Source organism: Borostomias antarcticus (assembly GCF_949987555.1).
Source record: "Borostomias antarcticus genome assembly, chromosome: 6".
Classification (NCBI taxonomy): Eukaryota; Metazoa; Chordata; class Actinopteri; order Stomiiformes; family Stomiidae; genus Borostomias; species Borostomias antarcticus.
In genome coordinates this window covers 30,744,144-30,770,092 of record NC_140239.1, presented here as the reverse complement: position 1 = coordinate 30,770,092, position 25,949 = coordinate 30,744,144, and the positions used below count along the sequence as shown (strand labels likewise).

The window sequence follows — 25,949 nt, the reverse complement described above, 5'->3', positions numbered from 1 at the left end:
ACTTTAGTACACTTTTATTGGCAGACAATCTCAAAGTATTATCTGAGAACCAAGTGTATGGATAAAAATAATGTACTCTATTTAAAAGTTTGAATTCATGGAAAAAAAAAACTTTATTTACAAAACAATTCCCATCAATGAAAAAGGACATTAACAAAACATTCAATCACAATCATATTGCAAGTGCATGACAAAATAGAAACACCACAGAAGCTAATTCAAACAGGCCAGGATCACACACAAACATCACAGAAGAGCGAAGAGACAGTGAGATCTGTTGAAATCTATGAATTTAAATAAGTTTAGACTGTTTCATTACAGTACTGATTAACGGATCGATTACATCATATGTGCTGATAGCCACAGCCATACAAAATGCACTGTATATCATGAGGAATTTCCATGGAAAATAAATACTGTACTAGTACCAAAAAGGGTAAACAATTTAGCAGAATATCTTATGAATGGATGTAGACTACTGTACATGGTCAAAATCATAATGATCTACAGTAGCACTTCATCTCAGACGGTCTTTGTAAAACCGTCTACTTTCATTTCAAATTAAATCAGTTTCTTTGGGATAAAATTAAAAAAAAGTCACTAAACATATTCAACAACTGCGCCATTATTCAGACCGTTACAAATCGCTCTCAGATCAACATATTTTCTAGCTTGGGATGTCGCTGACTGACTCTTAACTGTCATCTTCTACACATCCTCTTTCACAGGTACAGTAGATAGAACACTAGAATATGTACAGTATTTGAATGAAAGTGGAGCAGACCTCTATACATAGCAACGCTCCGACTAGTAGAGCGTCTTTTTAGTGCTATTTCTTTTAGGATATGTAAAAAAAGGAACTAAGGCACTGCTTTAGTTGGAAAAATATCAATTTCTGTTTTTAATTATGTAATTACATTAGTGGGAAAAAAACATTTTGGTCTCAAGCTTCTCTTGAGCAAAGAAACAAATTATTTTTACCATGACTCCATTTCCCAGATGCGCCGGTTAAAACGGGATTGTAAAATTGAAGCATTATCATAAGCACGTGTAGGTATTCGCTTATTAAAAACCCATCCAATCTCAGCAGAGAGGGAACAGAACACCTTCTTTGAAATAATAATTGAAATAATTTTTTATTATATTCAGACTGCTCACGAGACTGAATAAAATAAGTACACACTAACACAGGAATCACAACACGACGTATCTGCTAACAGATGAGGATAACAATGTGCCTGTAGACGACAACAGGACCACGATGAAGGACTTCTATTTGAAACAGGTGGGATAAATAGATCATAGATGTGAGTCTCTACAGACGTTCGTGAGGAAAGAGTGAGTCTCAGGTTGTTCTAGAGTAACCATTAGGGGAATATCTTTTGTCATTGCATGTGACAAGAATCTAACAACAGTCTCTCCACTATCAGTATTAGCTAAATTGATGAGAGCTATGAATAGTTCACTGTACTTAAAGGTGCTCTGTTCGATTTACTGCACTTTTTGTAAAAAAAAAAAATCCAATATATGCAATAAATAGGTCCAGGGGAGTCATAACTATCTGTACAGAAAATAAAGCCAATAGTGTCGTGCCTGTGGAGCAAATGCAGAATTAATTTTTATTTTGAGCGAAGCCGGCCTGGCGCCGAGCCCCACCCCCGGAACGGCACCGTATGGAGTGAAAACGCCCACTTGTTTATATCTGATACGCTGCTCCACAGCCCCCTCTAGTGGCCGAAAAAAATCGAACTGAGCACCTTTAATAAGTACTAGAAAGTAATGACGAAAGTTCTCCCTCATGAAGCTACGTTCACAGATATACCTGTGTAATAATGTCCAGTGTGTCATTTTCTCCACCCAGTCCAGTTGTCACTCCACAGGGACGCCCTCGACACTCTCCTGCGAAATCTCCGAGTCTAGCGAATAGCAGGAGCTGCCATTGTCCTGGCCGTCCCTGTTGGGCTCCTCCGACAGCGCCGCCGCCATCACGCCTCCGTCGCCCTCTGCTGGCCCCTCGCAGAAGTGTCCCGAGGCGTGGATGAGCTGGCTGCAGAGGCGGTTGTAGCGGTGGTACCGTGACGGCCGGCCCGTGTGAGTGTACATGTGTTCCTGCAGCTGGCTCTTCTGGGTGAACCTCAGGCTGCACACGGCGCAGGCGATCTTACGTTTACGCGTGTGTGTGGCGGCGGCGCCGGGGAGGGGCGGGGTCGTACCGGATTTGCTCCGCCTCAGCTCCACGGCGAGCTCGTCCGCTAGCTCCTGGCTCTGCCTCAGGGCTTCCTCCAGAGAGCCGGCGTCCAGCTGGTCCTGAGGGGCCGACAGCTTGACGTCCGCCTCCGCCTTCAGGTCCCCCCCGCCCTGGGGGAACCCCTCCATCAGTCCCCGGGGGTCCAGGGCGCAGGGGGCGTGTCTGAAGAGGTGCTCACGGAGCCCCTCCAGCGACGAGCAGCGCTCCCCGCAATGAGGGCACAGCGGTGCCGAGGGGCTGTCCTTAAACAGGACGCCCTGACATGGCGAGCCCCTCCCCCGGCCCTCCTCTCCCTCCTCCCTCTCCTCCTCCCCCTCCTCCTCCACCCTCTCCTGCTTGATCCGGGTCGAGATGTCCGAGTCGTCCCCGGACGCCACCGACGACATGGTCCGCGGGCCGGAGGGCTGCCCGTCGGAGGGGACCCCCTCCAGCCCCACGGCCAGGGCGTGGGAGCGGCTGGTCCGGCTCGACGAACGCCCGTCCTCGCCCCCCCCCCCCACCCCACGGGCCCCGGGGCCACCCTTGGTACCCCCGGCGCCCTCTTTGCTAGCCAGCTGCGAGGAGATCTGGATGCCGTACAGGTTGGACATGCGGACCATGTCGGAGGTGGCGTCCAGGCCGCCCTCGCCGGGTTTGCAGCACAGCTGGTAGGCGTGGAGGAACTTGATGCCCTCCTGTAGTCGGCCCTGGTCCACTGTCTGTTTGGGGCCCTTGCCTGTGTACATGATGTGGAGCAGGTAGCTGAATACGTCGGGCTGGATGTCTGTGGGCTGGATCTTAATGCACTCGCTGAGGAAAACATACAGGTTATAAATGGAGGGTAAGTGTTAGTGTGTCAGCTTTAAAATGTTATATTTCATTCATATAGCGTTAAACGTTATGATCTTAAGACACGTTTCGCAGCCGTTCACAAAGCTAACAGCACCAAAGTTTTCCTATAAAGCAAATTGAGAATTCATGACAAATCCATTGTGGAAACATTATGGGGAAACTCTCTCTCTCTCTCCTTCATAAGTAGTCATTTAATATGATTCAAGAGCAAAACAGAAGAGGATGACTTTTTTTTTTAACCGCAACAACCAGAGCATTTGGCTGCCGCGCTGTGAAGATCGCTCGCATGCTGTATAGGTAGCTAACCTTGACTGGTGGATGAATATCATTTTGAAGTAGTTGGAGAAGGAAGCCAAGACTGCCCGGTGGGCCTTGAAGTACACGTTGCCAATGGCAACGGTGCAGTCGCACAGAAAGCCGAACTCTCTCTGGACGTTGAGCTGCTGGAGGAGGAACAGGCTGTGCCCAGACACGTCCATCACGCCCGAACCTGTCACAACACCACGTCAGAACATTATACACCGCATGCACACATTTGTTACCGTGTATCAAAGGGCTGTTGGACACACACACGAAAATAAATATTCATTCACACACACACACACACACACACACACACACACACACACACACACACACACACACACACAAAAGATGTTAATAAACTAAATCAGCACAGGATAAAATAATATAGAGAAATAAACACTATTTTATTAAATGTGCTTTGATATACCCTTCTCTTTTTCTTTGATATAAAAGCTCACTTAAATCTGCTCCACCATATAAAGTCATTCAGTGTTTCTGAAACAATGGCGTACTCTGCTGGTCAAAAGGGTGTTTTAAGTTTTTTTTATTTTACTAAAAAGAACTCTAAGCCAGATGTTGGCATCTGTATAAACTTTCAACCCTTTAAAATACAATCCTGTTGCCAATTTTGAAAAGCCATAAGAAAAACTGAACGCCAAGCTTGTCGAGGTGTACACAACAGGTCTACCCCAACTATTATTAATAGATTTGATACAAATCATCGCTCCCCTTTGCTAGATGTGTGTTTGATTTCCCATCTGTACAGGTTTGTAATCTACGTCTACGTGTTTGATACAGGCATTGTAAAGAAAGCGCGAGCGGTGGAATCCAGTGTCACATTCTCGCATCGTAGCACCGTAGCCCTTTCATGTTCGACTTCAATATAATTCATTATTTGATCAACTTAAACCAGACTGGACAATGATCAGCATGGCAACAAAGCATGCATTTTCATTGTAGCAGATAGCCTTCCCGTTGCAAAAGGTCTGCTAAGCACGAGTAAAGCAGAGGCTAAATACAGTAACTAAAATGTAAACAAACAGACAACCACGGCAATCATGAACCCTATACAATTAGCGCAACGCAAATATCCAGAATCTCACGACCCGCATCACACCGATTCCCATACGGTTTGTATTGTAGCCCAATGCTCCAATGCTCCCATGCAAACGTATTGAAGTGTTCCTGCCGACCGAATCAAGTGTTCAGCCAAAATCCACAACCGTGCATTGCCTCTACAAGCGGCGCGAGCGCTGCAACATACGGCTTGACTCCACGTTGTACTTGCAAATACAATATGCATTAAAGAAGTATGATGTTAAGGTCTCTCTTACCACCGATTTGCAAAATATGTGGTTTGGTTTTACAGTCTATTTGTTGCTGCAGAGATATTCTCGCACTGTCTCGCGCGTCTTCCTGTGCGATTGTCAAATGAGCTGTTACTCGTCACGTGACTCCAGCCTACTGTGCATCTGCTGTCTGTGAACAAAGGTACGACATCACCTGTGCGCGCGGGGGGATCACCCTAGGCTACTTTTACCCTCCGAGTGTAGGTCTAGTCCCAGAAGGGCCGACTAGTGAACAAAAGGGGACATAATTAAGAATACTTTAAGTACACCTAGGACTACCCTAGCCCAACTTTTGCACTAAATGCCAATAATGCTCACAGCATTATTAGGCCTACATGCTTTTTTTGCCATGTAATATATATATATATATATATATATATATATATATATATATATATATATTATAATCAGAGCAGCAATAAAGTTAACCAATTGGCTACTTCAAAGTTTGTCACAAGAGGAGTAGCCTATGTAAACCATGAACGTTCATAATAATCTCAATGTGTATATATACTATTGAAAAGAATCAAATGTATTATATATAAATGTGTATATATATATATATATACAGATAGATATGCCCTATGTAAATTCGATACATAGGCCCTATGTAAATGTAACCTGTATGTAAATGTTAATATAGCCTACTGTTTAATCTGCTCGTAATACTAGTGTATAAAGTGGTATTATTCTTCTTTTCTGTGCACCCAGACTGAAAGGGGCCGGATTTGCGTGAGTGGGGCTGGATCTTGTGCGGTGAGCAGGCTCGCACAGCGGCTGTGCGGAAGTTCTTTCATCCGTGCTGCAGAAGGGGCTTCGCCCTCGCGTTTATTCTCGACACAACTTTAAGCTTGAATAAAAGCAGTCAAGGTGGAACTTCTGGACAGTAAAAGATCAACTTGAGTTTTACAACATCCACAGTTGGCCTCCTTCATTCGTCGGTGAGTAGTGATTCGGTGTTTTTGGGGAGTAAACATTCCTGCGATCGGAAAAAACCCTGTGCCTTTTTTCTGGTAGCGTGAATGCGGGAAACAGCGCGGGGGTGGCAGTGCGTGCCTGCGTGAGCTTCTCGACAACACTGCCGTAGAGCCCTCTCCATTTTGAGACCTCACTTTGTTGGGTCCCGCAAATCTATTACAAACAAGTAAAGCCTGTAATATCCTCCCGGTGGGCCCAGATGTTTATTATCAATCATATAAATCACTTTTAGTGCTGCGTGATTGACAGCCACTATGCCCGCACGACCGAGTCTCCAAAATAGGCCAATGGAAATGCGTGGGCGGGATGTCAACCTCTCAATTTGAGCTGACGACGAGTCCCGACAAAGAGGCTGTTATTCCTAAGAAACGTATGGGCATCAGTGTTCATCCTATTATCAAGGTGGACCATAGGGCAATTACTTTTCTGGCATCTTGATGAGCTATGCAATTGTGCTCATATAGTTATGTTGAAACTAAAGTAGACTATTATTATTGTTATCGTTATTATTGTTATTATAATCTGGTCAATATCCTATTGCTTATAATGGTAGAGAGCAAATAAATTAATTAATTTATTCCTCTTCAATTAAATTCAAAATCAGTTTTTCTCGTTCTCTAATTTTTAGGATCAATGTTATGCTCATGTTTATATGATACACATAAGCAGAAAAGTGGTGTGTTAGGAGTAACATACAACAGCAGGCCTACTGTATAGCTCAAATATTGTGGGCTGTTGAATTCAGGCAGCCTACAGAGTCAATGATTGTGCACACGTGAATTCTGTTAGGATGATCTAATCACGGCAGCGTTGAGGCCTATTTATAGTGTACCCCGTGCTAGCATGGACTGTGCCACACGCAGACCTTTCAAAATAGATTTTTTATGAGAACTCACCTTTTAAAATTTCAGTTATAAATGTGCTAACTCCTGGGAAGTTGGGTGTAAATTATATATCATGTTCTATTAAACAAAAATAAAAAAAACAATAGTAATACTGTTTTAGTAATAATAACTGTGTTTTGGTGGGGTTGGGTCAACATTGTCCAATATTATGGTTAAGGACTTGAATAGGAAAAAGAGGTTTGCTTCAAGATTGATTCTATTGTGTTTAAAGCACCACAATTCAAATAAATCCGGGATATTTGACAGTCATACTGAAGTGTGTACTGCCATCCTGTACTGGGTGTGTTCTTGTTTTACATTGTCCAATACATTAAATCAACCAACAATTGATTTTTAGTTTCCTGTCATATTGATCTATGTCAGATGCTTTAGGCTTGACACGTGCTGTTCACCACTGTGGTTCAAACCGAGATGGTCCTGCTCATAGTTATTTCACTCCGTCGAGCTAGAGTATTGTTTTGTTAAAACCCGCTTTCTGGCATTCCGCCGTCTCCCAGGGCGATGGCGCGGCCGAGCCACAGCGACCATGTCCTGCAGCAGCTCAACAACCAGCGCGAGTGGGGCTTCCTGTGCGACTGCTGCATCGCCATCGGGGACGTCTACTTCCGGGCCCACAAGGCCGTGCTGGCCGCCTGCAGCTCCTACTTCAGGATGATGTTCATCCGGGACCAGCAGGGGGCGACGGCGCGCCTGGACCTCAGTAACGTGCAGATCAGCGCCGAGTGCTTCGACCTCATCTTGCAGCTCATGTATCTGGGTCGCATCATGGTGGGGAGCTACGAGTTTGAGGAGCTCAAGGCCTCCATGGCTTACCTGCAGATGTACTACATCCCCGACTCGTTAGAGGACCTCCAAGACATCAGGAGCTCCCACCTTACTCCTTCCTCCTCAGCCTCCTCGTCTTCATCGACGTCGTCCAGTTCCTCCTCCTCTACTGGGCCGGGGAATGGGAAAATGATGTTCGGGGTCCGTATGTTTGAGCAACAGAGGCCCGGCGCCCTTGAGCCTGAGCAACCGCCGAAAGTCGTCAGCACTCCCGCGCGTCCGAGCGTCCCGGTCCCCGTCAGCAGGGCGGCGCTGGAGGAGGTGGCCCCTCCCGTGATGGCGGTGGCGGCGGCGGCGGCAGTGCCGCCGCTCGTCGACAGCGCGGCGGAACAGCCGTGCGACCTGAGGAAGCGGCCCGGGGGGCGGAGCGCGGCCCTGAAGGAGCGACCTCGTTTCGGCCGCACGTACACCTGCGACGACTGCGGCTTCGTGTTCAGCTGCGAGAAGCTGCTGATCGAGCACATCCTCACGTGCACCAACAGGAAGGCCTCCTTCCCGGCACCGCGGACCAGCACGGAGGCGGACAACGACTCCAGCAAAGCGGAGAGCTCGGCCTCCGAGGGAACGGAGGACCACAGGGTCATCTGCAAGGGAGAGGAGGACTGGCCGGACCACAAGTCCGACTCCGAAACGGTGATCAGGTCCGTGGCAACGGGAACCGATCAGGAGCCTGCGTCAACCAGGACTATTTCCATCAAGACGGAGCCAGAAGACAACGTCTCTGAGATGGATGAGATAAAGATGGTTCGGGTCGGGGAGCACAGTGCCAGGGACTGTAGCAGCACAAGGCACAGCGCGTTCAAGGACCCTAAGAGGGACCAGGCTAGATTTGACCACGGGCCGGAGGCTGGAATCTCAGGCATGGATGATAGTAGCGAGGCCTTCGAAGGACACATGTCCAGCAGCGATGAGCCTGGCGTTGCTGCGAAGGTGCGCAGGATTAAAGAGGAACACCAGGATCCAGACTGCACCCCATGTGAGCTCTGCGGGGCGCTACTAACAGAGGAAGACCAATCGGCCCATTATATCTCCAGCCACATGGGCCACATCTGCGCCTGCGGGAGGTGTGGCCAGGTCCTGATAAAAGGTCGGCAGCTACAGGAGCACGCGGAACGCTGCGGAGAACCTCAGGGCGCCGAGTCCGATTCCCACGGCGAAGACGACTCTTCCCTGCTGGAGGAACCCCAGGCCTTGGAGGAGGGCTTGCTGGAGGGGGCCGACCTGGCGTGCCCCCACTGCGGCCTGCTGTTCCAGAGCGAGAGCCTGGCGTTGGAGCACGCCCTTGCCTGCCACGAGCAGGACCTGTTCCGCCCGGCCCTGCTGGAGGACGGGGCCGAGCCGGACCACCGGCGCAAGCACTTCTGCAGCATCTGCGGCAAGGGTTTCTACCAGCGCTGCCACCTGCGGGAGCACTACACCGTCCACACCAAGGAGAAGCAGTTCACCTGCCAGACGTGCGGCAAACAGTTCCTACGCGAGCGGCAGCTACGGCTGCACACCGACATGCACAAGGGCATGGCGCGCTACGTCTGCCCGGTCTGCGACCAAGGCACCTTCCTCAAGCACGACCACGTGCGTCACATGATCTCGCACCTGTCGGCCGGTGAGACCATCTGTCAGGTGTGTTTCCAGATCTTCCCCAGCGGGGAGCATCTGGAGAAGCACATGGATGTGCACCTGTACATCTGCGGAGTCTGTGGGGAGAAGTTTCGCCTCCGCAAAGACATGCGGAGCCACTACAACTCCAAACACACCAAAAGACTATGAGGCAGGACACGATCCTGCCCGGGTCCTTTCCACATTTATGTGTGTGTCTGTTGCTTAAAAAGCCATAAATGTGATAACAGATTTATGCACTTGAACACCAAAAAGAGAAACCTATAAAATTTGCACTTTCAAATTGTATGTATAAGTGTTGGTCAACTTTTGTCGAGGGCTTTATTGCCTCATGTTTTGAGCTTACATGTTGATGATCAGTACCGTTTCCGATGGTTTAAGGCCTAATCTATTTCTAAGAAACGTGAAAAGTTGATTGAATAAGAGGTTTCAAGTCTATAAGATTGATTTTGCAAGTTGTCAGTTACAATCATTTTTTCCCTTGTTTTTCTTAATGTCATTGTGATGGAGCATAGGCAAACTTATGAGTAAGAATCTCATTTGGACAATGAAATTAAATTTCCAAAAAGGAGATAGCTAACACAAAAAACACTAGAGTGAATCCAATGGTTTGGAACAGAAATACTAGAAAAACATTTTGCACTCATCTTATGTTAATATATTTCTCTGATAGAGCATTCATGCCACAAAGTTACATGTACTTTTCCTACATGCTCTTTTGCCTAATCAGTTATTTCGTTTATACTATGCAAGTGAGTCAAACTTTTTATGGGAGAAGCAAATTGAAGCACTTCAAAAGTTATTAGCTAATTATATGGAAAACATTTTGTGTTACTGATTATGTTGTACAAAAGTATGTCTACTTGTAAATCGTTATAAAATGTTCATAATGGCCTCTAGTTTCCGATTGCCATGTCAGCAACAGCCTAGTACTTGTCTTGCTGATGATGCCAAAATGGAATTCAAAAAATTGCTGACATGTTTATTGTACAGCATCAAACAGTCCTATCTGTGATGCAAATGATTTCATTCACGCTAGATATGCGTTTCAGCTTGTTTGGATACATTTCCTAGTAAGGGCTCACAGTACATTTGTCCTGTTGGTTTGTTTTACATGAGCATTCTTAAGGAATGGTGCCGCTCCAGAAATGTGTTTTTTCAGTTTGGGCAGTATCACATGAGCTTACTGTAAATTGGAATTCTTATGTTTGTTACACTGTTGAGAGAACGTAGTCTGGACACAACGTGCTGTGGTCTGCAGAGGTTAGTGAGGTAACAAATCATGCATCAGCTCTTAAAAGTCAGTTCGGCACCACCCCTATTATTACAATGCCCCAGAGGCCTGTTACCTTAACAGGTTTGGCAGCCATTTTGACAGCCGTATCCAGGCTATGAGGACAAGCATATCAACGTTTCAGACAATCAAGAGTCTAAAGAAAAAGGGAGGGACAGGTGGTTCCGTTCCTTGCTTTCACAAGGTTCAGCCAATCAGCTCTTGAATGTGCTCAGCCGAGGGCTTATGTACCATTAAGATTCGGCTCTTAAATTCATCTTGCAGTACTTCATGAACACACACACAGTACAGGTAGTATACAGTTTTTCAGGTTTAAACTTAGACTTATTTTTTACTAAATACCCTCCCGCATTATCTAACATGGGGGTGAAGGGTAATAAGGTAGAGTTGAGGTAAAGAGCCTCATGGGTTTTAGAACTAAACTGGTGCTATTAGGAATGCGTCGTCCAGTAAACTGCTCTTCGTTTTAATTGTTGCAATTCAGTTAACTTGTTTTTGCTTAGCAGTGTCTTTCTTACAAAATGGATAATTACAATCAGATGAAGCTTGTTTCAGCTAATTAACATGCCATTTTTTAAACTTTTTTCTTTGTAACTGTCACTTCTTGTAGATGGCGTGTTGCTTTTCACCGCTATGGCACTATACTGTATCATGTTTCAGATGAGCTTTCAAGTTACAAGGATCTACATTTTGTTTATCACTGTCATGGTTTTTGGTGGTCATTTCTTTGGTTTTGTTGTGTTGGTGTACCAGGTTCAGCCTCTGAAATGTCTGTGTTATTGAATGACTGATATTCGGGTATCGTTTGCTTGAAAGGGTGTTCAGTCGTCTTTGACTTGTGATAAATGTTCCTTTGGAAAGAGAAACGTTCTGTCAAACTATTATTAAACAAGGTGGATACTTTCCATTGTGATAAAGAGTTTGTGAACTTTTCACATTATAGGCTTCTCTGTTTTATGACCTCTACATGTCATTTCATTCATTTAATTTAATTTATTTATTCGCAACATAAATAAACAAGAACAATAAAAACAAAATCAAAACAGAACTGAAGTAGGCTAAGGCCTAAGGGCTTATAATAGTACCTAACCTTGAACAATACAATAACCTATATAGTATATGGCATATAAAGTAAAATATAATATGCAATGATAGACATCATACACCATGTTATGCATTGACTATCAATACTAACTTGGTCCACAAACTAAACTTAAGAGCGCATGTTAGCTACTATGTCCTTGTGTTTTACAACCTTCACTGTATGTTTGATGAACCAAATTCTAAATGTGTGTGATGACTAGTGTGCATGGTAACTGAAGAAGTGGGTATACTTACCGCATTTGCTACTACTATTGTACAGTTTTACAGGTGTGGTGATTAAGAAGCGGATATTCCTGTGGAAAAAAATGTATGTCCATGAAATAAATAAGGGTATATACTCATATAGGTAGTGTACCAATATATACCCTACATACTATACAACATATACCTACCGTGTAGATACTATACAACATTAATCTGGAGTAAAACGCCACCAAACATGGGCATAGGGGCGGAGCCAGCGCCTACTTTTCAAATCCAGCTGCACTTGAACATATTTCATTGGAAGCGTGTAGTCGGGACTACATGAAAAACTCATCCAGTCCAGAAAAGAAGAACACTGTAGCTAGCCAACTTCGGGAAGTGACTTAACATGGAAGAAAGTCCAAGTAGCCTAAATCACACTTTGTGTCAGATATGCTACAGACAGCTCACACAAGGACTCATTAGCAATACTTGAAAAGTGGAAAGCTGCCGTCAGTGACCAATCAGAGGCCAGATCAGCCTCCCTGCACAGCCCACTATCTGCGCGGGCCAATCATCCTCCGCGTACAAAATCCAAGAGTCTTCCCATTGGTGTTCACGAATATCATCATTTTTTCTCAGATAACCACAACACATGCCTACAGTATAGGACCTATAGCCTACAGCTAGGGATGTGCACTTCCCTGATTCAGGATGCATACTGCTGCATACTGAGCCACCAACCGAACCATCTAATCACGCATATCGTTTTTGCTGAGTAAGGTGTTCTCTCACAGGTCAAGGTCAAGGTCAACTTTATTTATAAAGCACGTTTAAAATCAACCGAAGTTGCACCAAAGTGCTGTACAAATGGGGACACAGGGAGGTTGAGGCAATTATATTGTCATTCTGTCATGAGGAATGGGGACTGGGAAAAGCATGATGGCATTCATAGTGAAGCATGCCAACTGTAGGCTATATATTTTGGCTGCCGAGACCTATTCTGCTGTAGGCTACATCTATCACAGATTGGAGGCCTATAGCCGACTAGACAAGCGCACAGTGAATGTTGCATGGTTTCTCTTATTGCCTCCGACGAGGACGGAGGAGCTGTTTTTTTCTGGTCTGTTTGTCTGTTAGCAGAATTAAACAAAAACTACCAAACTACCAAACAGATTTTCATGAAACTTGGTGGAGGGGTGTAGCGTAACCTATACGTTCCCACATGCCCAGGGATGGATCTGAACATGGGTCTCCCAGGTTACAAACACCGATGAAAAGCTAGCTCTCTACTATTCATACGGGGGGGAGTGAGTCTGCATGAGGTCTCTTGGGCAGACATTTTGAGCCCTTTATGCCCCCTTACCGTAAGTCTGCACTTGTGGTCTAAGGGAATTACCCACAGTTCATTGGGACGTGAAACACAGGGATACCTGAAGAATGTCCAATAAACAAGCACGGACGGATCAACCAACCCTCGTTCGCGTTACAAAAAAATGTTTTCATGTTTTCAGCTGGACTTGCTTATTTGCACAAGTAGCCTTATAATTATTTTGGTTTGAATATTTTTACATATAGCCTAGATTATCAACCCTATGGATTTGTATAATTTGATTTCTTTGAAAGTATGTATACAGACCTATATGGTTATAAATTACATAGATTTTTGTTGCCATAGAATGATTCCTCAGTTAAAAGCTGCATGCCATTAATCGTGCCATTAATCATCCATTAATCATCCATTCAAAGAACATCATGCAGTGTTCTTTGAGTTGAGATTTACAGCATGAATATGGAAAGAGCTATTTGTGCAGAAATGCGTGGTAATTCTTGAGTAGCCTAAATACTTTTGGATTCATCACAACCATGAATCACAGGCAGTAATGTAGTTATCTTATGACCACAAAATGAAATTATTTTAACAAGTTAAACAGAAATGTTTTGAGGGTAACACAGAGGGTTGGGATAATGTAAAGGGGATTTGACTCAGCCCAAAATGAATTTAGCCTACATGTAGGCTTACGAGAAAATCATAACGTAAAATCAAAACATAAAATAAAAAGTCGCACACCCACAATAGTAAAAAATATGTTTTGGCGTCAACATAATGTAGTGCTGTCCCATTCCTTTTTATACCATTTCGAGCACTTGCAGCCTCTCGCACTCAAACTCAACCACTTTACCAGGTGACGTCAATAAGTCTGTGAAGGATCAGGGCTTGAGGGTTTAGAGGGGACATTGGGACTGGGCCACACATCAACAACAGTAGCCTATATGCTGATGACATGCGTCATGGGCAGAGGTCTAGGTGGCGCTCACCGAACTGTTTCTCACTGATATAGCCTAGGCCTACATAACATTTTCCCCAAATCAATTGTGATCATATGCAACTGTTAGGTGCTGAAACATAGGAGTGAATCAATGAATCTTGGTGCAGGAATTGTGAACACAGCCTGATGGAAATATAGGCCCGCGCACTGTGGGTTTACCATGCTTACCTCTGCTCTAGCATCACGACGACCGAGTACCCTACAACCTTGCATGCTATTCTGTTTTACTTCTCAACATATCAAGCCTATATCAACCTTCAATATACTGTATTTCCACATTAGGACTTAAACCAAGTGAGTGCTTTAAGGCCCATCATCATAAGAACTAATATATTAGGGTGCCAACCACAATTATGCAAAACAGTGAGACTCTCTTACTTTCAACTCTCAGCACTTTCAGCCATGGCCTCATCTTTAGGGGGTGGGTGCAGGTTGTACAATGCCCCACAACACACCGATCTCTTCACTTTATGGTCATAGCATTGTTGTAGTAGTTGCTCTCTCCTCTTTTTCCAATTATTATGGCATCGACATGGTTTTCCTGAGTCAATGCTGTGTTTTAGTTTTAGTTGGTCGTCCACAGCTAGCTGCTAGCTTCCCTCAGCCGGAAGTAGGATGACAAAATAAACGAAATGGCGTCACACTTGTCGTGGAAAATCATACATCCATGTGGAAAATACTGTGGCCGTGTCCGAAATGCATACTACCTGCTATATAGTAGGCGAGATGCAGCATGCTACATCAAAACTGGGCATACTGTATTTCGCCTACTATATAGTAGGTACTATATAGCAGGCGAAATCAGCGAAAAAATGGGAAATGTAGCATAGTCCAGAGCATGCTGAATAGATAGGACTAGCCTCGGGATTAATGGTGCATTCGTTTGTGGTCGGAGGTGGCAATAAGTCGCAAGTGGCAAAATACCTACTTCCGACCTGTGTGCATTCGAGCTATATACCATTATATCACAGTTACCTAGTTATATCTATATACCATTATATCACAGTTACCTAGTTATATCTATATACCATTATATCACAGTTACCTAGTTATATCTATATACCATTATATCACAGTTACCTAGTTATATCTAGTGCATTCGAGCAACTGGGGGCTGAGAAACATATCCGAATTTGCGACGAGGAAGTGCGAGTTCATGCGGTGTTTTATTTAATCATTCCTAGTAGCAAGTCGCAATTTGCACCTCCCAGTTATAAACGAACGCACCTTTACTTTCAGGTCACGTGGTTCAAGCTAATTTGAATTTGAAAAAGCTGATTTGAAGCTCAGCTCGCTGTGAACGTGAACTTGTCTGCAAGACAAGTGAATTCGTCTGAACTTGTCTAGCTAGAAGCACCTCAATTTTTCAGCTCGACATGGCTCACAGAGTAGCAGCAGGTAATGATAGATGGCTAGAATGTGGATGTTGTTGCTACGGACAAGTGCATTGGTTAGTTAGCTAGTGGCTAACAAGCTAGCCAGTCACACGAGGGTCTCAAGCTAGCCTCCTTACACAAGTGAGCCTGTGAGTCACTTAAGTCTTTGGGAATTTGGGACAGCTTTTTTGGGAGAATTAGGAGTAGTGCTACAACCAAGCTGGTTACTCACTAGTGATGTTATAGGCCCTGTCCACGCTAAACAGGGCATTTTCTACGTGGTTTGGTCTTCTGTCAACTCCATCCAGGGTGAATATTTTGATAATATTTTGGGCTGTTTTTTAAGTCCAAAATATTAAAAAAACATATAATCCTGTGGACTCAACCACACAGCTCTGCAGCTCTCGGTTACCAAAGTGCTGTTCCTCTTGTGTTTTCTCCTGGCTCATAAATGGCTAAAAGGCAAAGTTGGATTGGAGCAGAGATCTGGAAGTGAATGTGACAGCAGCCTGTTTGATGTGCGTGTTACAGCCTGGTTACCAGAATGAGCCAGACAGCCTGCGTTTTTGCGTTTTCATGTGGATGGAGATTTTGAAAACCCCGGTTTCAAAAATACCAGTGTACCTGTGGACAAGTTATCACGGATCTAATATATTTCTGTTTTGAAATTTTGTTGTAAAGTGTAGCTTTGTTCTTTTTTTCTTTTATTTGAGCATGGACATAGTAATCAGCTTAGAAGGGCTGAACTATGGAGTCATGTGTTGTATGACTAGAGAAATATTGAAAATACACAGGCGATACAGAGCATCAAATCCCTAGATTCTGATGGTTAACCTTGACCGGTATTACTAGACTTGTGTGGGAGCCTAGCCTTCACATTACACATGGGGGTTGTGTGGAGTAGGCCTATTGTGTATCTGTGCAAGGCAAAATGTGACAAGTTACTTAATACAAGGACATATATAAATATATAATAAAACGTTATTACAGCATAACCGATTAAATCGTGATCTTATTGCAACTATTAACACCCAATTTAGCTGACATTTTTGAGCAAACACCTTGTGTTTGAATGGGAACGGTGCTGTGCTTAATGCTTATTCACGAAAAAGCAATGCATTCGACAAATGTCTATTCAAATTAAGACTAAATACTTCATTGTAATACAGTTCTGCAGATGGTTAAATAGTCTGTTTTTGGTTTAGTACCCTTATGCAGAAATGAAATTCCACATGTCACAGCACTTACCAAGATTTTGCCCTGACCAGACATCAATCAAGGTTTTACCACAAACTACCAGGTTAACACAGATTAATCAAAATTATTATTTTATGTTAAGTAGTGCCGTAGCAACAACTCAAAAGCTTACATGTTCAATTTTATCTGACGTTCCATCGTTTGGTCTTATATCCAATTCAAACATTTTAATTAATAAAACATGAGATTTGCTATACCCATTGGTCAGCAGGTGTGCTGGGGTCAAAGAAAGGTCACATGAAGATCTGCAAATGCATTATGACCCAAGACAATGATGATGATGATGTGGTGATGCACGAGATGGACTGCAGCTTCATCTTTGACCGTTCCTCTGAGGACTCTGAAATAGAAGACGACTCGCCCGTTGTGGTAAGGCAACTAAAGGTTTACACTTATCCTTATTGACTGAGGTCGGGAGTAAAACCCGGCTTCAGAATGTAAAAAAAATCTAACCATGTGTTTGCTCAACCGATGCACTGAACCAGCTGATTCTAATCAGCACAACTCTTCAAAATCAGATTTATTTGCCAAGTTTAACACACACAAGGAATTTGGTTCCTGCCGTTGGTGTCTCAAGCAATACAGGAAATAGACAGACAATATACTGTAATAATACAATGTAAAATACACAATACAAGCAATATACAAATAATAAGAGACATAAAATATACATTCAGGCAGGTAGGAGATGGAGAGGAGGACTGCTCATCATTCGGGCAACAGCTCAAGCGCAGTAGATACCTCTTGGAGAAGGACGTCAAATCATTTTCAGCCCTCCCCGCTGACATCTGCGCAGCTGACCGAGCTCCCAGACAAGCTCAACACCTTTCCCTCTATGCGAGGTTTGGCGCTCTGAACACAAGCGCACGAGTCAAGGGCCACAGGGAACCTGAACACACGGTCCTACAGCTATCTAAAGCTGGGATGCACAAGACCTTCAGGAAGGTGAACGCTCGCAAAGCTGCTGGTCCTGACGTTATGCCACCCCGAGTCATCAAAATGTGGCACACGGCTGACTCCTGTCTTCACGGACATCTTGAACACCTCACTGTCACAGCAGGTCGTCCCCATGTGCTTCAAGATGGCTGCGATAGTTCCAGTACCCAAGAAAACCAAGGTAACCTGACTGACTACCAGCCAGCGGCACTCACTCCAGCGGTCATGAAGTGCATGGAGAAGCTAGTGGTGAAACACATCGACGCCATCATACCAGACTCACTAGACCCACACCAGTTCACTTACAGAGCCAACAGGTCTGTGGATGATGTCATCACACTGGCCCTACGCTTCGCACTGGAGCACCTGGACAAGAAAAACACCTACAATCGGGATGCTATTCATTGACAACCTGGTCCTGAAGCTGAGAGGTGTCGGCCTGAGCAGCTCCTTATGCAACTGGACCCTGGACTTCCTCACGGACAGACCACAGGTGGTGAGGATAGGCAGCAATTCTTCATCCACACCGAACATCGTGCCAATCACAACCGTTTATCTAATATAGGGCGGGTTTGATACAGCAATGTGATACATCACTTTATGGTCTTGCTCTGACGAGTAGAAATGTTATAGAAAATAAAATGATAAATATTATTTTTTATTTAAAAAATATTATTTATTTTTTTTTATCTTTTTTTAAATTTATTTTTAAGTCAAAAATAAACTCTGCAGCTCCAGACCTTCCACACTTCTGTGAAATGACTGGCAAAGCCAGGCTAGGGTTATTGACTTGTATTGCACAGCACTCCACTGAACATGTCACATCTGCCCTGTCTGGATCTCAACTGTGTGCCTCTGGGCATCGGAGAGAATACAGTCCATTGTATTTTCACAAGGAAATGGGACTTGAGTTTTTCACTAGGGGCGGCTGTAGCTCAGTTGGTAGAGTGGGTCGTTCAATGATCGAAGGGTCGGTGGTTCAAATCCCAGCTCCGACTGTCCACATGTCGAAGTGTCCTTGAGCAAGACACCTAACCCTAAATTGCTCCCAATGAGCAGGTTAGCACCTTGCATGGCAGCTACCGCCATTGGTGTGTGAATGTGTGTGTGAATGGGTGAATGAGAGGCCATTGTAAAGCGCTTTGAGTGCCGCTAAGGTGGAAAAGCGCTATATAAGTGCAGCCCATTTACCATTTACTACACATTGTTAGCGAATGTATGTTTGCACTTTGCGGGAATTCAGCTTTATCTTGTCTGACCGGTGTTTAAATCTCTTTCTAGTGCGTTGCGGTCCAACTGACCCCTCCAGCTCAAGAAACACAGAGCTTAGAAAGTAGGATTGAGGAGATCAGGAGGAAGAACATCGAATGGCTGCAACGGTTCCAGGTGAGCGTCTGTGACCTCTGACCTTTGGGCCCGGAGTTTAGGCCACGCCCCTAACCCCGACCAGTAACACAGCCACCTAAGGCTGCTCTCACTCAGTAGCAGTGCTTTTTTTTCTGACCACACTCGGGGGTTTTCCTGGCTCAGAATGGGTCTTTGGTGGGTGATGGTGCAATTTTGTGTGAAAACATCCTGTTTTATGCCGAGTATCCTACCAGAATATATAGACCTATATTCTTAGCTGTCGTTCTGACTGAGCTCACTTTTCACAATCGGGGAAATCTCCTGACATGACACAAAATGGATATGAAGACAAAATGTTTAAGATACTGATAACCTGTCTATTAATGATCTCGATTACTAGTGGTCCAAACCATGGACAATGCAAGAAAGAGGGGTGGGCTGCACTTGAAACAAGCTACATTTGGACAGGATTTGAATTTCTATTTTTATTCTCAACTTTTAACATTTTGGCACTGGCGATTTTCCTTTGGCTCTGGCTAAAATCTCTTTGGGGGGGCGCCAAAAAATCCTCTATGCAGGAAAAATCCTGACACTGCCTTTTTGACATTGATATCAATGGGAAGATGCTGTCTAAACTTTTATGCTCACAGCAACCAAGATAGCAGGGGTCATGTTGATTGGTTAAGAATGAATGGGATGAGTCATGTTTTTGACACTGATTGGATACAGGCATATGGTCAGCTGATGTGTCCAGGGACTGTCAGTATTAGTTATGTTTTCCCAGAGACTGTCAGTCCTAGTTATGTTCTCCCAGAGACTGGCTGTGTGTTCAGAGACTATATCAGTACCAGCACTGCTCTCCCATTTCCTCTCTCCATACTTTACTTTTGGAGCTTTCCTCCAAAAACATGTTTTCAAAAAGAGAAAAGGTCAAGTTAGTCGTTAGTTGGAAGTCGGGGTAAATCCACCCTCGGCTAACTTGTCCGTGTCAAGGCAGGTATTCTCTGGTCCCAATTCAAGGGTTGCATCCTACCTAGGTCTCGGCCTACGCAGGTTGCGTCCTTCAGGCCAGGTAGGCCGGATGTAAACGTTTTGTGAAATGGGACGGTCTAGCCTACGGAGGATTCCCAACTCATCATTGTGTTGCCTAGGCAACCCCAAGCGCGTGCCAAGCATTGGATCCCCAATGCTGACGGCAGGTTGTTATGGAAACACCAAAATGCCTATCTAAATCGTCTATCTAAACTCGTAGATACAGGCGTAATTTGGATAAAGTTTCCACATATTGGGATTCTACGGTGGTACTATCAGGCATGAAATTTTATTAAAAAGTAATAATATTAACATCAAAGAGGTTTAAAAACGTTTTAAAATCCGAGCAATGGCGGCTGGAACAGGAATTCACCCGGACCGAAATGCATTCTGGGAGGGAGGCCGCGAAGGAGCCATCAGTTGTGTTCTTCAAATTCGTCAAAAGTAGGCCGCATTTGTGGGCTGCATTCGGAGGACTCTTCGTAGGCTGAATGAATTGGGACATCACTTGTCGCCCCGCTGTGACGTAGCAGCCTTCAAATCCGGCCTAGCTAGGATGCAACCCTTGAATTGGGACAGACCCTCTGTCTCTTCCTCTCAGAGGGTGGAGGAGGACAGGAGGTGCGCGGAGCAGAGGGGTGCCACGCTGCCTCGTCACAGCGTTAAACTGGTCCCAACGGCCTCACCCAGCCTGAAGAAGGGGGCTCCTCAACGGCTGAGGTCAAAGGTTATTCCTCAGCCCTGCATAAAAACCAAGTCAAACCGATTGGAAAATATTACTATCACCATCGCCAACCAAGAAGTCCCCCAGGTGAGTTTAACGGTCTGACCTCTCGAAGTAGCTATTCCTCTGTAGCCTGGTACGACCATCCAGTTCTCGCGAGCTCACATTCTGGTTCACATGTTTGGACATTTAGTAGGAGTGAAAGACAACATACAATCAATTTTGGTAATATGGTCAAATTCTAATCTAAGTTGCTTTGGATAAAAGTGTCTGCTAAATGACTAATGTAAAAAAAAATCCTGCAATTACTTAGCTGACTACTAAGGACACAAAGTTATAGAGAAAGTAGTTTCTGATAAAATTGCTAATTTAATGCTAATGCTAATCACTGCCCTATTTCATTGAACAAAGAATGCTAAAAGGACTGTTTTGACCAAGTCCAAAGATGGCCGAAGACCTTCCAGGCTGTTGAGGCTTCAGGATAGGCTGGGGGAGGTGTGTGATGTCACAGTACAGGAGCAGCTCATCACCTGTACGATCAACAACAATTACGAGGTACGTGTGTGAACTACTAAAGTGGGAAATGGACTTATACTACTTATATTATACCAGTGGCATGCGAAAACAAAGAATGAACACAGCACACTTGGAAAAAACTCTCACTTTCGCCCAATCTTTGTAGTTGTAGGCAAGTTGGCTATTGTTAGTCATTGTTAGCAATACAGTTATTTTGTGCATATGACTTAACAGACATCACATCTTGACCTGACGTCAGTTACTGAGAGATACGTGTAGATGGATATGTGCAGAATAATTAAATTACATCCAGATGGAGAAAAAAATGTGTTTGAAAACAAGGTAATAATAACAAAACGTTATACAGATAAATTCAACTCAAAGTGCTTTACAACAGAGCATTTAAATTAAAGGATGTGAAATTGAATGATGCAATGATCAGACTTGTCTTCATTCATAGACTATAGGAGAAATACACTGTGAGCCCAGCCGGCTAAATCTGCTCAAAGACGCCACCTGCTGGTGCTGCATCACTAAAATGAAATAACGCCCGTCTGAAATCCCATGAGATTTCAACATGATTCCCTTGTGAAATACCGCGATGGTGAAATGCTGTGGGTTGGATCATTTCTAGAGGCTCCCAACTGTAGATTTGCTAGTTCTGAAAATGCATCCGGACACAGATTGTGATGAATGCAGTGTGAAACTTTTATGCAGCCACCATTGCCTTGCCATTTTTAGCAGGATTACGCAAAAACTACCTAACTGATTTTCATGAAACTCGGTGGAGGGGTGTAGCAGGGGCCAACTTAGAGCTCATTCAATTTTGGAGCGGATCCGAATCATGGAGCGGGTCCACGAGCCTCCCAAACACGTCCGGCTATTCACCTCCATTCATTTTTTAGACCAGGTTTACACCTAAAACTACCAGACTGATTTTCATGAAACTCGGTGGAGGGGTGTAGCATGGGTCAACTAACGACCCATTAAATTCTGTAGTGAATCCGAATCTCTGCGGGTCCACAAGCTGCCCAAACACGGCCGGGCTGGCCATTCACCCCCATTCATTTTTTGGAATAGGATTACACAAGCCCCCATGAAACTCCGTGGAGAGGTGAAGCATGGGCCCATTTACAACCCATTCAGTTTTGCTGCACACAGAGCCACAAAATGCATTCAGGGTCAGAGGTCTGTGCTCTGAGCACTGTTTGTAGTTAGTTCTCACTTCATCTACTATATGCCCACTTCTTGTTCAAAAACTACAATCTGCAGTGAATGGGCTATGGTAATGTGTTATTAGCTTGAGTCGGCCTACATGTTGCTCATTAGAACGTAGGCAACCGTTTTTGCAGCACTAACCTAACAGCAACAATATTGAAAAGCATAACCCACTCACTCAACACACTCCAAGCCCCAGACTGAGGGGGAAATTGAAAAACACAAGTTCCCTTTTGACACTAAAACCAGCTCTTGCGTTTTAGCGTTTAATACTTTCTCACAGATATAGATATATGACTTCCAAATCACAACAGCCGTTAAGAGTAGACCGTTTTCAATCAAATAAGGGAAGTGTGTGTGATATGTGAGGATATCACGTTACGCTAACAGCTGTTCCTTCTGGAGCAGCGAACACGTTGTGGTTTCTCTAAACCGCCATGGAATGCCTGGGAAGACCAAGCAGGCAGCCGGGTGACGCACGTGAGATCCCGACCCTGCCAACGGCAACGAGAGCAATATGGAGGCATGTCACGGCCTATATCACGCTTGCTGTTATAGAAGTGCCTATATCCTACGCAGTGTGTATGGTTACACCACATCAGATGGTAGGGGAGTGTGGTTGGGCCAGTGTGGGACAGGGTTTGGGTGTTATTTTACCGGTATTTGGCAACGAGCTGTGTAGGTGTGGGTTAAGGTTTTTGAAGCAGAAGCCTGAACTGTCACAGGGCAGCATGTCAAAGTCTTTGGAAAACATTATTTAAGATTGTATGTCACATAGTGTGTTGTTTGTAAGACTCGCTGGTAGTGTGTGCTGATCAGGCTAAACCCCTCAGCTTGCCATCCAGCTAAACGGCTGCACCCAAAGTATAAAATAACAAAATCAAGCTGTTATTGTTATTACAATTTCTATATCTCTTGAGTAGTTTTTGCTAGTTTATGTAGGTCTACGAGTCCATCGTCAAGATGAGTGTTGAGAGTAAGCAAAGGGGTGTGATTCTTCTTTTGTCCACACGAGTGCGCTGTTATGCTTTCTGTTCACTCATTTCATACTGGCTCATGATGGTATTGGACCAGGGAGATGTTATGGATTATCATTATTTCCCTATTCAGTGGTATATTGTCATTAACAGCCCATAGTAGATATTCAGTTATTAAAGTTTATTATGATTCATATCACCTTTTATTTAACAAAGCAGAGTTGACAGGAAACAGATCGAGACGCTTCTCACATGGAGCCTCCTCGACGCCAAATGAGCATTTATATTCCAGTGTTCCTGTTTCATTATCTTTCCCTCCAGGGAGAGACGGCAGAAACAATCCTCTCTTTCTCCCGCTTTCGTCATCATGAGTGGGCCTGTCTTCTCGCTGTTTCCCTCTCTGGACAGCCAAGTAATGGCAGCTCTGGAGAGGACCAATTAGGTCTCATTGCCCCCACTGGGAGCGGTCATACAGCCAGAGATTTGGCTGGGGTCTACTACAGGGCCCGTGGCAACTGTAGCATTTGTTGTAGTTTCCGTAACGAGTTGTCTTTTTCCGGGGGGGAGAGTGAGTTACTGGCCCCACCCCCAATCTGGAGGACCAGGTGTTGCTTCTCGTCTGGCCTCTACCCTGAAAACTGCCCGGCGTGTTTGACCCCGCTGAGGTGTGTTTGACCCGTGTTTGACCCCGCTGAGGCGTGTTTGACCCCGCTGAGGCGTGTTTGACCCCGCTGAGGCGTGTTTGACCCCGCTGAGGCGTATTTGACCCCGCTGAGGCGTGTTTGACCCAGCCGAGGCGTGTTTGACCCCGCCGAGGCGTGTTTGACCTTGATGAGGCGTGTTTGACCCCGCTGAGGCATGTTTGACCCCGCCGAGGCGTGTTTGACCCCGCTGAGGCGTGTTTGACCCCGCTGAGGCGTGTTTGACCCTGCTGAGGCGTGTTTGAGGCGTGTTTGACCCTTCTGAGGCGTGTTTGACCCCGTTGAGGCGTGTTTGACCCTGCTGTGGCGTGTTTGACCCCGCCGAGGCGTGTTTGACCCCGCCGAATGGTTTGACCCCGCCGAGGCGTGTTTGACCCCGCCGAGGCGTGTTTGACCCCGCCGAGGCGTGTTTGACCCTGCTGAGGCGTGACCACCCACCAGTAGCCTATAGCCTACAGCCTTCATGGTCACGGAGGCACACAAGCCTTCCCACCATGACGAGGTAGCAACACGGGGGAGGGGTTCAGACCGTTCTGCTGTACCACTCAGAAAGCTGGCGAGTTGTTGAGAGTGACATGAAGATCAATACATTCCACAATGGATCTCTCCAGAGGACCTGTTCTGGCTGGAAAAGATTTCCAATGAGGACCTCAAACACAAACTGTCGGCCCCTGAAGGACCCTGAAAACACAAACTGTCGCAATGTGGTGCTGGAAATTAAACGGTGCAGACATGTCCTCAGAATGGACCAGGACTGTGTCCCCAAAGAAATTCAGGGGAGGCGTGGAGGGATGGTTTAGAAAAAGAAAAAAAAGTTAAAACATGGTTTTTGTTTTTTAAATGTCTATGGTTTTTAGGAATGAAACGTGATTTTAAAGGTCAGAAGAAAGAAAGAAATAAATAATGGGAGAGATGTATATTAAATGTGTGGATAGTGCAGAGAGAGCCTCCCCCCGCAGGCATGAATGTATTGTGTGAAAACGTCATAACGTTAACTAGCAGCAGGTGCCACCGAGCTAACTTAGCTTTGTATCATTTTGGGCTAGCTAACGCTGCCTTGCAAAATGGACTTGGGGTTGGGGGGGCGCGGGTGTGTCACTGTTTTCAGAAGGGAGGCCCACATTGATGGAGTTTGGGAACCCATGATTGGATGATTGAATCCATCCATCACATTGACCTGCAGTAAAACCCAGCCTGCGTGAACTCTCTCAATGTTATTGCAGCGTTCCCTGTCCCACGCGTGTCATAGGTCCGGGTTAAACAGACGTTTGAATGTGTGTGAGAGGACCGCATCACATCGCTCTTTACAACCCAGCACCACATTTAGCATCCCTAGGCTGTCCCTGGAGATGCATTCAATGCCTGGATCAATGGCCACTTAGGCTTGGGGGTGGAGGGGGTGTGTGTGTGTGTGTGTGTGTGGGGGGGGCGACACACACTCACATTCAAAGGCAATGCAAATGCCCCTTGTGTCCTTCTAGCGTCCATGTCGTCACCATCCATCCAGTTGTCGTCATTGAGGTTGTAAATCCTGTCAGACAGGGCCGGACTGGGTGAATATTTCATGCCGGGAAATGTAGCCCCAGTCAGGTGTGATGGAACACCTTCAGTTTCGTTTTGTTGACCGGGGGGGGGGGGGGCAGGCCATTCACCGCGGGCCAGGCCACCGGGAAAATTCCCGGTGCTCCCGATGGCCAGTCCGCCCCTGCTGTCAGACCATATAGTCAACATTCTGTGGGTGACGCTGGAGAAAGTGATGTGTACTACTGTGCATGTTGGCTACAGGGCATCCGGAAAATATTCATATCCCTTCACCTTTTTCCGCATTTTGTAATGTTACAGGCTTATTCCAAAATGGATTTAGTTAATTTATTTCCCTCAAAATCCTACACATA

At 45.1% G+C, this 25,949-nt stretch overlaps 2 protein-coding genes and 1 long non-coding RNA gene across 3 annotated transcripts in view; 2 read left to right on the top strand and 1 right to left on the bottom strand.

The window, feature by feature from the left end:
* Positions 1 to 25,949, top strand: part of LOC311310285 — a 57,656-nt gene that overhangs the window by 16,718 nt on the left and 14,989 nt on the right. The gene's annotated exons all lie outside the window — the stretch shown is intronic.
* Positions 1,768 to 14,421, bottom strand: zbtb25 (zinc finger and BTB domain containing 25). The gene is made up of 4 exons (XM_084440278.1): positions 14,349 to 14,421; positions 11,692 to 11,750; positions 3,386 to 3,569; positions 1,768 to 3,037 (listed from the first exon to the last, which is right to left on the bottom strand). Exons 3-4 carry the CDS (start codon positions 3,556 to 3,558, stop codon positions 1,870 to 1,872), a joined length of 1,341 nt encoding a protein of 446 aa, XP_084296404.1. The 5' UTR covers positions 3,559 to 3,569; positions 11,692 to 11,750; positions 14,349 to 14,421; the 3' UTR covers positions 1,768 to 1,869.
* On the top strand, positions 5,540 to 11,167 carry zbtb1 (zinc finger and BTB domain containing 1). Its single transcript, XM_084439239.1, has 2 exons — positions 5,540 to 5,675; positions 7,115 to 11,167. Exon 2 carries the CDS (start codon positions 7,119 to 7,121, stop codon positions 9,207 to 9,209), a length of 2,091 nt encoding a protein of 696 aa, XP_084295365.1. The 5' UTR covers positions 5,540 to 5,675; positions 7,115 to 7,118; the 3' UTR covers positions 9,210 to 11,167.